Raw genomic sequence first — 13,110 nt, forward strand, 5'->3', positions numbered from 1 at the left:
CACTCGTCGCACAGGTTTCGGTATGGAGGTCGTGTTGGCTTGCTGCTGTCGTTACAAGCTCGTTTACAGTTTACAACCAATGAAAACTTCAGTTTGTTCGAGTACTTTACAATGAAATTTCGTTGCTGTGTTTTGAAATGCCCATGTAGTACGGGCAAATCGTCGAGGGAGTGCGACATCCCCGCCGGTGAGATCTCCTTTCATGTGCTGCCCAACGACGAACCTCGGCGAAGCGCTCTGACCTTGGGGAAAAAAATTGCCGTACACACCGCGCATTGACACTTGTATCTTTCTGGTCGGAGCAGAGAGCTCAAGCGAACGGTCCACACACGACACCGGCCAACTGGCGTAAGCGATACTGCTACTGAAATTGAAAATACGGCACGTACGTACGAGTCTGTATTCGTCCGTCGCGACGGGGCTGACGAGGCAGCGGTGCCGACGGCTGGGCGTTCGTCTGTTGTGGCTATCGCGGAATGGTCACTTTCCCGTCCACTGCGTATCCCACAACTCTTGCCGCTCGTGCATTTAGAAGCATTGAGCGTTCAAGTGGTGTGAGGTTGTTAAATGCAAGCCCGAGCTCCTCGGTGAGAGTTTTGTTCTCCGGATCAGGCGATTCCATGACTAGGGCTGCGGGTGCACTAAGTTTTAATAGTATATTTTTAAAATGGCCGCCGTCTCGGTCGACTCCCGCGTGTGGGTGCTATATGGAGTCGACATACTAAGTATCTGTTTCATGGACCGGCTCGTATGACGCCATTGTTCACGTGACGAAATGTGCAATTTTCGTGGGAGATTTAAACTTTTGGCTTAAATTGCCTTATTTCTCAGTGAATAAAGCATCATTTGCTTCTGGGAAAGCGCTTGGGGTACTATGAAACACCTAATCTTTGGAATAAAACAAACTTTTGTTTTCTCTTCATGGCTCCTTTAAACAAGCCTAGGCAATAAACGCGTGGTTTAGTAAGGCCCAGACTCAAAGTGACGGTGTGAATGGTTGTTGCTGCAGGCGGCTGGAGCTGGAGGTGAATGCGCTGGCGGGCAAGAACCACTCGCTCCTCATCACCAACCTCATGAACGACATCCTGCCAGAATCCAGCTACCACAAGGTGAGTGATTCGGGCTCATTCGTTCGTTTGTCATGCTCATCTGGAGGTATTGAGTGGCCTGGTGTTTGCGTACAGCTCCTTGAGAACACTGGGGCCCTTGAGTTTTGCCGATGCCAGTTGTTAAAGATTCCCAAGTTTAGGGATGAATCGGCATCTAAAATAATAATGCAGTGCCCCTTAAAAACTAGTTTTTGTAGCGAAGCTGCCTTAGATTAGGTTTGGACGAAAGTTGCGTGCGTCCATCGGGTCGTGGCGACGAAGAATCACGTGCGCTTGCTCCAGAGTTAGTCTGAGCTGCTCTGTGGCTCTCAATCTAATATTGGAAAAAAATCACCTTAATAGGTTGATAAGGTGACTCCATCGTTATGTTGAGTTTAATTTATTTCTTATAATTAGTTCACATTGAAGTTGCAAATGTTACGGAATTCCCGTCGGCTGTGAATACATGGCCTTCTTTGAAGGGAGTATGGTTGCAGGAAATGGCTGTAACTGTTGTTTTATCAAAAATATCCCGAGACAGATATGAGAATTAATTCAGAGTTAATTGCAAGGAAGTCCTGTGTACGTATTTTTTTTACTGATTACTAATTTAGTAAATCAGCACACATAACTTGATATAGCTATCCACCTATATAAAGCTTTACTATTCTTCCATCTTTACAGTAGTGGAAGGGCTGTAAATATTTTTTTTAAGTTGAAGAGTAACTAGAGCTGTTGCTGATTGAGTCTAGTAAAACCTGGTAGCGTACGTCGCCTTTGGAAGTCATTTGGCCGTAATTTGATAACTTCGATCTAGCTGAACAAGCCCAGTGTGTGTACCAGGTGTGACAGGTGTAAAGTGTCTTCGAGCGCCCGAAAGCAAATTTGCTGTGCTGATGTGAAATGGGGCTGCGTTCATGACTGCTGGAGCTTTTGCTCCCATGTGTTAGGGTGCATCATGCGTGCATCATTGTTGGTTTGACAGAAATTTTTGCGTCATAGTTGTTTGTTGATCGCCTTATAGTTAGACAAGAAAAATGCTGTTTTAAGTTCCCGTCACAATTAACTCGCTTTGCAAAACAAAGCTGTCTTTGATTTGTGGCTAAGTAAGTTGGGAAGGGTTGGCATACGTCTCACCATTGGTAACTGTGAAATAGTCAATGTGGCGTCATCGTTCTTCTGTTGTTGTTTTTTAATTAGCCTAATCAAATTGTGTTTCGCGTTAAAATTGGCGTGTCTGTTTCTGCAGTGTGGCAGTCTTTTTTAATAAAATGGTCATGTTGTCTTCTTGGTCCCTTTAATATTGACACCTGATGTACAGTTCATGCAATGTTTGTGATACGCTTTATGCACTTGTGAATTGCTGTTTGTTTGCTCTAGCAGTTGTTATTTGTCACAGGGACGTTTGCCAAAATAACTACATCTCTCTATTCTGGCAGTCCACAGTGGAATGACAGTGGTACAAATCTCTCAGGATAGCGATGAATATTCATATCATCTAAGATTCGTATGGTCAAAAACAATCTAACCAAGAAAAAAATGCACAAAGAATATGCATATCTGTTTTCTCTTCGTGCACCCACAGAAACTGTTATGTGTCCTATTCTTTTTTAACCTTGAGATCACAGTAACATATGAAAGTTGCACATGGATCCTTCATTATTCATTCATATTCATTATTATTCATTATTCATGGATCCTGCACTTGGCTGTTAGTGTGAAAGCTTTCTTTACTTTTTTATTTTGTTATTATTTCTATACTTTTTTTTTTAATTCGTGCTGCGAACTATGTGACATTTTACACCTCAGGCCTCACCTCACTTTGATCAGGTAACACTTAACATGCTGGCAGGCGGGAGCTTTCGGAGAAACGTGTTAGCATAGAGAAGTCTTGTGGCTGCATTCTTCTGACCTAAAATAGGAACTGTGTTCGTTTTTTGAGGGTTAATAGAGACATTTCTCTGACATTTTCTCTATCCTCATTGTGTGAAAAAAGGCAACGAGAGCAGCGCCATCTCCGCGAATTGCGGCCATGTCAACCAGGTCGTTGTGTTGGGTGTGACCAAATTAATTTATTGGCACTAAAATATGACTCTTTTCAAATCTCACTCAGCATACTTCCAAGTTAAAGAGCGCAATGAAGCCTGCTAAGGTTGTCATTTTATTGTAACGGGCAGACAGACGTGCTATCGGTAATACATTTTAGGAAACCTGCATTAAAGCTCACTTTGCAGCGTCTTTTCATGCCCCTTCAGATTGCCAAGCAGCAGTGGGAGGGAGTGATAGCCTCGCATTACTAAAATGTAATCTCGTAAAATGTAGTGTAATTTTTTTCTGAAATACATAAATTAGGGCATCTGTTTTTCTCTTTCTGAAAGTTTATTGTTGTAAAGCACTTGCCAAGTTGTCCCATTTATTGTGGCTCCAAAATGCATTCGGGGCAGCTGAAAATTGGTTCATTAAGCACAGTGCACTTAGGCCAGAGGATCTTTTAATTTCGCATTGTCCTTCCTGAGGTTTGCATCAGCCGTGATCTTATATCACTGAGCTTCCACTGTTCATACGTTACATGGCTCTCTCTCTCTTTTTTTTTTTTTTTTTTGATGGCATTGATTCTTGCGCATTTCTTGTCCCAGGAGCATAAAAATGGGCACCAACTAAATGTTGCTTCCCTTTTAACAGGCCATGAAGCCAACAAAATACAACATTGTTTACTTTGAAAAATATGGCCCTTGGTAACTGAGTCCGCTCCATTACAGCCATGAAAGACATTTTGTAAAAAAAAAAAAAGGAAATATTGAAAAAATTTTAAATTGCGGGCTAAAGTGACTTAATATGGGCCAGAAATAAAGGCACAGTTATCAGCGTGGTGGCTACACGGCATTCAAGCGATGCGATCAAACAGAACCATACAGGCTGCACTACAATTGCCCCACTATGCGTTCCTTGTAGGGGGTGTGGAAATGCTCAAATTGAATACAGTTGATCCTGCATATATCGAACCCAGATATATCGAATTATTGCATTTATCGAACAGTCCAAACATCCCCTCGGAAATCCTATGCAACAGATAATATTTTATGCAACGAATTATCGATATATCGAACTATTTTGTGATCCCCTTAGAGTTTGATATATCCAGGATCGACTGTAGTACCACTGCGAATAGTTTGACTCGCAAATCGAATATCTACTAATTCAACTTTTCGAATAGTCGAGTGGAGATTCCGAACGTTCCCTGGCTTTGCGAAAGCAAGAGACGTCGGCACACACTAACGCACTGCTGCTACACTGTGTGCTCGGCAAGTTTCATCCAAACTGCGCTTTCAACAAGCGTGCCATGCAGAGACTGTAAATTTTATCCCGCTGCATGGAGTAATCTGCCATTGTGTTGATAAGGTACTTCTTTCGTGCCTTCGCCGTCTGCTCTGGCCACTATTTTGAATTCTGCCACTGGATGTTTACATGTTGGGGCAGCTTCCGGTAAAGACTGCCGCTGTTTTGACAGCAGTTTTGGCTGTTTTGAATGCGGTTGGTCTATGGTTACTGCATGTTTACTTGTTTTTTTAGACCACAGTGGATAGCCCAGGCTTTTCCACGGTGACTGTAGTGCGAGCTTTCCGTCCGCTACGTATTGTTCACGCTTCACGCTGCTTAGGTGCTCCCAAAGTGCCTCATCGTGGTTCATGGCTGTGGTTGTGCTGTGTTTGTGCATCTTATTGTTCATGCCTGCAAAGTACTCGCTTCTGAGTTTTGAGGCGCTGTATGGTTGTTGCTTATGATTGCAGTACAGCAACTCCAGTGCAAGTAGGGGTGTTTCTTTAAATGTGTATCGTGCTTGCTCGGGATTCCTGGAGTTCTGTCGATGCGAGTTGAAAATGCGTTCTCCAGGTTGAAAAAGAATGTCATTGAAACATCAAGGCCTGTAAAAAAAATTGATAATCGATATTTGATTCGATACTCAGCTTTCTTTCCGAATTTGATTCGATACTCAATTCGAAAGTTGCTATTCGGTGTTCGCACACTCCTAGTTTCTTGGCAGTGGCTTAGGTAGGCACCTGCCAGTCGCGCTAACAATGAAATTCTCTGAGGTCATAGAGGAATTGCTGGAAAGAGGCCAGTGAGTCGCCACTTCCTTATGTCTGAAGTTTGCAATAAAGTTGATCTTGTTGCCGTTGATCTTATTGCCATTGAAGAAAAGACAGTCTCTTGAATGAACAAAACTTCTATTTTGTCTTTGTGGCTCCTTTAACTGTTGCCTTGTGTTGTGTGAGTAGTAGCAAGAACTAATAATTGTGGAATCATTGCTCCGCGCCTTCGTTCCAGGTAAAGACAGACATGGTGGCGTTGTTTCTACGCAAGGCGTCCACAGCCAACTGGTCGCACGTCACCGAGCTTGAGAAGAAGGCCAAGGAACCAAAGTGGGTTTCTTTTTGATTGCTGCTCACGTTTGAAGACTGTTGTCAGCGTGGATGGGGTCGTAAAATTTGCAGCCACCCAACGACTTTGGGTAGTGTTTTGAGAGGTAGAGAAGGAAAAAGGCGTAGGGGGCAAAGGATTGTTATGATGACAATGATGAGGGAACACATTTGGCAATAGAACAGTGCCATTTCCCATTCATTACATCATAAGTGCTTAGGGGACCTTGCAATTTTATCTTCACTTTCTTCAGCAGGAAAAAAAGAATTGGCAAATAGTGTCAACATATTTTTATTTAATTTTATTTTATGACAATATTTGCGGACTCTACGCACCATAAAGACCATATGTGCAAAATTTCACGTCTATACGACAACTCTAGAGTGGCTAGATAGTGTGCGCCAATTCAGAAAGCGGACGAAAACGGAAATTTTCAAACAATGCAATTTGAAGTTTATTTTTATATTAGGCGGCCAAATTCCCACTCAAGTAACATGAAAGTTGGTGTTATAGCTTTGGACTAGACCACTCCTGCTATGTGAGTAGCAGCCTCATGATCTCGTAAAACATCGCACTGACGTCAGTCTGGCTCGCTTCTAAAGCACTTGTTTATGTTGTTCATTAACTGGTATCATGTCGCGAACGAGTTAAGATCGGCAATAGCTCATATACGGTATCACTCCGCCTAAGCGACGGACCCGGATGTCAACGGGCGTGTGCGTATTGAACGGAGATGTTGTGAATGCGTGATATCGTCTGCCTTTTCTCGTGTAGTTTGTTTGCCGTCGCTGAGTACTTCATAAGCATATTAAGTACAGAAAATTACGGAAACAGCTCGTGCCATGTTAAAAATACTCGCAGTAACGCACTACTTGCGGTGCGCGGAGTAACATGCAGCTGCAGTGATGAGGCGCAGCGCCAACTTCCGCTGCCGTTCTTAAGTTGCAACCAAGTATAGCTGTAGCCTTACCTTCCTTTCTTCCGCAAGGTTGTCAATAATGGCTGTAGTGGCCGTGGCGCTTGCTTTCTCGTAGAAATTGTGGCAGTCCTTAGGGCAAGGTGGTTTGGTTTAACCTGGGATACCACAAAAGCTCAACAGCTGATCATCTTCGAGGCCAATCCTGCAATCAGTGCACCCCGCTCCCACATCATTTGCAGAAGCATCCCCCTGACTTCCATAGCACAGCTTCAAGTTGGTAGCAACAGTGCAACAGCGACAGCGTGATGAGCTGTGTATGCGTTTGGTAATGATGTGCAGTATCAGGCCCAGGGGTGGACCAGCTGCGCCATTTGCACCATTGAGTCTCAAACTTGCTGACCTGTCCTGTGCCATCCTGCGTCGAACCACCCCTGTTGCGCCGAACCTGTTTACCAGAGCCGCGCCACAGCGCCTGAATTGACCAATGAGATTGCTACATATCGGTACGCTAGGTGCCTTGGTAGGGTGCATGTGCCCACGAATGGTAAAGAGGGAGACGAAGTCCCGGCGCGCCAGAGCGTGCAGCTGACACGACGTCATGTTTTAGCGGCAGCCGGCAGCTGGACTCTTTCTGGTTCCTGCAATAAACGGCATCGAGACTTGACAGAGATGATGCCATGATGCCCGATGCCTGACACTTGGCTGAAACATTGCGTTTTCGGTTTCATCACTTCTGTTATGGTTTCGGTGTCATCAATTCTATGAGTGGCTACGGAATTTGGCTTTGGCTTAGTTGTAAGGCCACAGGCATTACGTCCCTTCTCCACCTTCTCTTTGCGTTTCTGTGTCACATTTGCATGGTTTTTGTTTGTGGTGTCGGCTGCTGCTCTACAATCAATGGAAAATGACCAGAAGTAAAATGTTCATGTGTCTCTTGAGGTGCAGAATAATAATCGCATGAAAGGTTGTAGCTTATTGGTGGTGAACATAAATTTTAGTTGCCATCTTTGACGATCCTGGCTTTGTTGGCTGCAACTTTCTGTAGCTTAGCTGCACGCCTGCTAGGCCCCTAATCAACATTAATCATGCCTTCTAACATGCTCTAGTTAAGTAGTCTGCGGCGTATGTTTGTCGACACTCACAGCTGTGTCCGATAAAGACAAAGCAATGTTCAACTTCGCCCGCACTACAACTGCTATTTTATCGAAAAAATGCAAGCAAACTCCTTGTTCTGCAGAATGCCGCCGGGAGTCCGCTTAAACACTGCTGTTGACACAAAGTACGGCTTGTTATGTGGTCCCTTTCAACTCTGTTTGAGAGGTTGGACCTTTGAACGGTGATAATGCAACGTGCTCGATGGGGCCAAATCTAGATAACTCCGCATCTTGTAAACCTCCCGAAATAGTGCCAAAAAAGTTACTGGTTCAGAGTAGGTTCTAGTGCACAGCAGAATGCCTGATATAGTACGGTAGGTCGATAAAACGTTTTAAATGGTAGGGCCTGTACGGAGCTTAGGAGGCACCATAATGCTGTGTTGCATCTGCTCCAAATGACATTTCTGTCTGCTCCAAGCCTGCTACAAAAGGCCTTTTTGGCTGCTCCTAAGCCCATGTACCCTGTTCCACACCTGCAGGCCAGACATCTTTTCTGAGCCACCGCAGCACTGCAGCCTTATGAATGGCATAGGGGAGAAAAATCGAAATGTGTGCTCTTGTGAGGTAACATCTCACTGGGGCTATAAAGACAAAATGCAGCTTTCTTCAGCTTGAAAGGACTAGCCTTGGCTAGTAACTCTCTCAAATCCACTCCAGCAACAAAGGATGCTTTTTTAGCCAAGAAGACGAAAGAATGCTTTTTTAGCCAAGAAGACGAAACAAGTATTTACAAACTCGAAACGTTGCTCTCAGGTGAAGCAATATGGGCAGGGGTGACTTAATACGGGTTAGCACTAAGAACATTGTTTGTAATAAAATTGGCGTCTTTGTTATCGGGACACAGCAGCCCTGTTATTGAATCAAACTTGTATTTTGTCGTCATGGCCGCTTTAATACTTACCACATCAACATATTTCACTCGAGCGAGGCTGTCAAGGCGGCTTGTGCTGCATTGCATGAATGGAGCATAATTTAGAACACCTTGAAATGTGAGACAACCAAAGGGGCAATTGGTTGGCTAACTATTCTAAACGTTTGTGTGTGAACTGTTGCTACCTGTGTGTGTAGCAAAGGATGAAGAAATGGCAAGGTACCCATTCAAGGGCACACTAAACTGTAGAGCAAGTTGGCCTCTATGGCAGGCTATTGTACAGTGAATTCAGTTCTACCACTGGTGACAGCAGCAGCCGCTTTTAAATGCACAAAATGCCAAAAGCATGTTAGCGGGTATTGCCGCCTTATGTACTTTTATACACAGTTATTTGTTGCATCGCAAATCGGGAATGTTGAAACAGGATTAGTAGAATTTGCTTATTTTTGTAACAAGCAGTAAGGCGTGTACAGTCTTTGACAAAATTTTGTGGGCCAAGCCGGAAACGCGCCGGCTGCAAAAAATTCAATGTACTAGCTTACATCACGAGTGAGGCTGAAACTTTTTATGCGGGAAACCTAGAGTTCTTTCTTCTTACTGCCTTAAAATATTTTTGTCACAGTTAAAGGTAACACTGATTCTTCGAATTCTTTGTGGTTGAGAAGGCTTAGGGTTGGCCCACAAAATTTTGACGAAGGGTGTACGTGCGTATGTCAAATTTAAATTGGAACGGCTGAGCATATGTTTTCTCTAAAAGCATGAAATTAAGCATTATTGAGCAGGTTCTCTCATGAAGAATGGTAGTAAGATTCGTTTCGGTGTTGGTCAAATGTTGTGTTGTCAAGCAAGTTCAATTAGAAGTTATATGCAAGTGAACGGGGGGTTGGTTATTGCCAATGTTACTCGCAACAACCAGTGGCAAAAGTCAGATTACTGGTATTATCGGCCATGCAACCTGTTTTGGTATCAGCCGCTGGGCTGAATAATCGCGGGGGTATTTTGTTATTGGAGCTCACTAAATGTTTGCTTTGATTCACAAGTATTCAGGCTTGTTCAGCATGCTTAAAGTGCCATGCTTCTATAAGTAATAATAATGAACATTACTGGAAAATAACTCATTGATGTATCGGTTTACATTGCTGCAATTTTCCCTAGTACTACCAAGATTCTACTGCGATGTGTTGCATACTATTATAGTGTTTTTTGAGTGCTAAAAATGTACCTGCTACTTGTGTCAAAGACTACTGTGAAATAGTGTAGACGGAATTATTTTGTTGTGTCTCCCTTTTATGCACTGTTGCTTATGCAACCAGGAGGCTGGAGCTTTGTCAGGTTGCAGTATTGCTGTTTTCTCTCGAACCACCTCATGTACTTGTACGTGAAATAAATCTGAATCTGAGAAATATTACCCAAAGCATTGGAAGGAAAAGTAGAAAAGACCAAAACAGTCTTGGGATGTGACAAAGAAATATTTCCCCTATTTCGCATTGGCCGTAAATATATTTCTCTTTTTGCATTTCGATTTTTCCCTCAGGTTGGCATGATTGCTCCGCTGCATTGGCTAACCCATTTAATTTGCTTCATTGGCTGCTGGCCATTGTAGCTTTTCAAACACTGCCTTAAGTTCTTGAAAGGGTGTGTGGAAAGAAGTGCGCTTCGGAAACATAAAACCTTCTATGCATTTTGGTGCGAGGGGTGGTGCGTTTGGTAAAGCTCTGGCTATCAAAATTTTGGCAGCCCACTGGAAGTAATTCATTGTATGCACTATAGTTGAGCCACACTGTCTGCAGATTTTCTTACTAACGCGTTGGTTGTCTTATTGATGTGCTGCGCAGGGTTCCCAAGCCTGAGATGGACAGCGGGGACCCCAGCGCCTCACTGATGAACATGATGAAGCAGATGTACGACGAGGGCGACGACGAGATGAAGCGCACCATTGCCAAGGCCTGGACGGAGGCCCGGGACAAGCAGCAGTCGGGGGGCGGCGGCCTGGGGGACTTTGGGGCCCTCTAAGAGGATGACCCCTTCCTCCTGGACGCTCGACTGAACCTGACACAGTGCGGAGCACATCGACAACTGCGGGAGCTTGGCTGTCATTGGCGTTTGACGATTGGCGTTGGGGAAGGAGCCACAGAGGCCTGCGGCTGAAGCGTTCAGCAGCCTCTGCCCTTCAACATCAGCTCTTGGGGTCAGTGTGGGTTATGGACGTGTCTGGCTCGGAAGGCATGGTAGTGGGCTCACGTTCGTTCATCCGCAACCTTGGAGCTTGTAACCTTGGCCGTGTTGAGCAAGGTTGAGTGCGTGCATGTGTAGAGATCAGGGTGAAAGCTTTGCTGAGCGCCAGCCGTGATCAAACACCAAAGAGCTCAGACGCATCATCCTTCAAGCTTGCTGAATGTGACGAAGGTTATGGCAGTGTTGTGGGGCAGGTGGTGTTGTCTGCGTATTTTTGCATTGCGGTAATTACAGGGGAAGCACCGTTTGGTACCAGGCAGCAGTGCATAGTGCGATCGTTTCCATTGTTTGGAAGGGTGAGATGCATTGTAACCATACATACCGGTTCATCACTAGGACGAGATGGAAAATATGTTTTGAATCCATATTTCGTTTCCACGCGTTGGACCTGTGACTCTGAGTCCGCTCTGTCACTGTAGCTAGTTTTCAATAAAGAGAAACTGAAAGCCATTGTTTGCTCAGATTGAAGCAGGGAAGGTTTTGTTTCTTTTTTAAAGTTTTATATGCGCGTGTGGGCGCAGAATGCCAGTTTTGAATACTTGGGGCTGTGTCGCTGTGTGTGTGTGTTATTTGAATGTTAAAAATAAATGTACATATGCTGGCACCTTTTTCCTTCCTGGTTGTGTTTATTTATCATTGCACACTTGTGTCGGAATGCTTCTGTTCAAAGAATATACCAGTGTTTCCTACTGTTTATTTAAAATTAAGTCAAAAGCCTTAAGGGGGAGATGGGTTTTTGGGGCAGAAAAGCCGGCAAAAAATCGTTTTCTGGAATACGGCATTTGTGGCATCCTCATCCATTTTTCTATCAGTCTGCAGATTTCCTCATCATAAGGCACCATGTTTTATTGTAAATAGTGTTTTAAAGTGCACTCTACAGTTTAGTTTGCGCAGAATTTAATGGTGAAACGGCACTTTTCTTGCAACGTGAAGCTAGCATTTCGCTCACGGATATCTCGGCAGCCAGAGCAGGTACAACTGCAATTTTTTTTGCTTCTGATACCTAAACGAGGGGAGAATACAGTGTTGAAACAAATTTTTCAAATGGAGGCTTTGGAAAATTAGTGTTCAATTGAGCCATTTCTGGCAGAGTGTGGGAGGAGTGTTTAGTGTGTTGTAAAATGGTCGAAAATACTAGCTAAATCAGAAGAATTCTTCCAATAAGATGTGTTGCTGACGATGGTTCATATTACAGAAATAAGACTTAGCGCAGTGAAAGACATGCCCGTCCCGTCCTTTTCACTGCCTGTGTCTTTCACTGCGCTAAGTCTTATTTCTGTAATTCTTCCAACATTGTATTCTTTAGTCATTGGTCTGCCTAGCTATGGGGTAACTACCATTCTGTATGGAGCGGTTATTTTGTAATTGTGACCGAAAATATGGCTAGTAATGATTAATTATTTCAAAAAATATTCAACTTGCATAACGTCTAATTGCGGATTTGAAATCGGCACAAAAAACTTCATAATGCTGTGCAGTTTCATTAAAATGGGTTTGTAAATAAAAAAGAACAGCTCTAAGACCAGTCTGCCCCCCATGCAAAGTGGGTGGCATTGTCTGCTACTACACTCGGTTACAACTCAAGAACGGCACCACCTCATGTAGTGTATCACTCCGCCAAAGCGCCGGATCCGTGACGTCGGTGCACGTGCGTTTTGAAAGGGGTTTGCTATGAATGCGTGATACCGTCTGCCCTGTCTCACGCAGTTTGTTTGTCATCACTGGAGTTGTTTATAAGCATATTAAGTCCAAAAAATCGCGGGAACGGCTCGCACCATGTTCAAAATATTCCCAGTAACGCCCTACTTGCGCCGCGCGGAGAAACACCCGGCTACGGTGATAAGGCACAGAGGCAACTTCCGGTGCCGTTCTTAAGTTGTCACCGAGTATAGAGCAAGTGGTTGCTGTTATGAAGATTAAAAGAGCCATGAAGAGAAAATACAACTTCGTTTAATTTGAAAGAACTAAGATTCAGTATGTCACTCAGCTTCATTACAGCCACAAGAGATGTTTTTTAACGAAAAAAAAACAAGAAGTATTAAAAAAGTTTCAAAATTTGCACCACAGTGACGTGTTACGAGCAAGAATGACGTCACACGGGCCAACAATAAAACATAATTTTCAGTGCGGCAACTGCACGTCAGCATTCAAGTGATGCAGTCAAATGGAACTAGAGGTCACATTACAGACGTCCAGTCATGTGTCGTCGCAACAGGTCAGTTCGCCAATCGCACAAATAAGGTTCCGTGACGTCATAGAAAAGTTGCGGGAAATAGGCTAGGGGGTTGCGACTGCTTCACACGTTTTCTTTCGTATCTCCGTTATTTTTGAAGATTGCGATGATATTGGTATCATTGTTGTCGGGACTAAGCAGTCTTTCTAATAAACCCAACTTGTATTTTGTCTTCATGGCTCCTCTAAGCG

At 43.9% G+C, this 13,110-nt stretch overlaps 1 protein-coding gene across 1 annotated transcript in view; it reads left to right on the forward strand.

Annotated features, from left to right (window-relative positions):
• The window catches only part of LOC144172338 (calcyclin-binding protein), a 29,341-nt gene extending 18,051 nt beyond the window's left edge, over positions 1–11,290 (forward strand). Inside the window, exons 5-7 of the mRNA XM_077701097.1 lie at positions 1,010–1,109; positions 5,415–5,509; positions 10,287–11,290. Coding sequence (XP_077557223.1) covers positions 1,010–1,109; positions 5,415–5,509; positions 10,287–10,464 — 373 coding nt within the window. The 3' untranslated portion in view covers positions 10,465–11,290. The remainder of the gene's footprint in view (positions 1–1,009; positions 1,110–5,414; positions 5,510–10,286) is intronic.
• Positions 11,291–13,110: the final 1,820 nt, after the last annotated feature.

The sequence above is a fragment of the Haemaphysalis longicornis genome, unplaced genomic scaffold, assembly GCF_048455015.1.
Source record: "Haemaphysalis longicornis isolate Haplotype H1 unplaced genomic scaffold, Haemaphysalis longicornis Haplotype H1 scaffold_20, whole genome shotgun sequence".
Taxonomy (NCBI): domain Eukaryota; kingdom Metazoa; phylum Arthropoda; class Arachnida; order Ixodida; family Ixodidae; genus Haemaphysalis; species Haemaphysalis longicornis.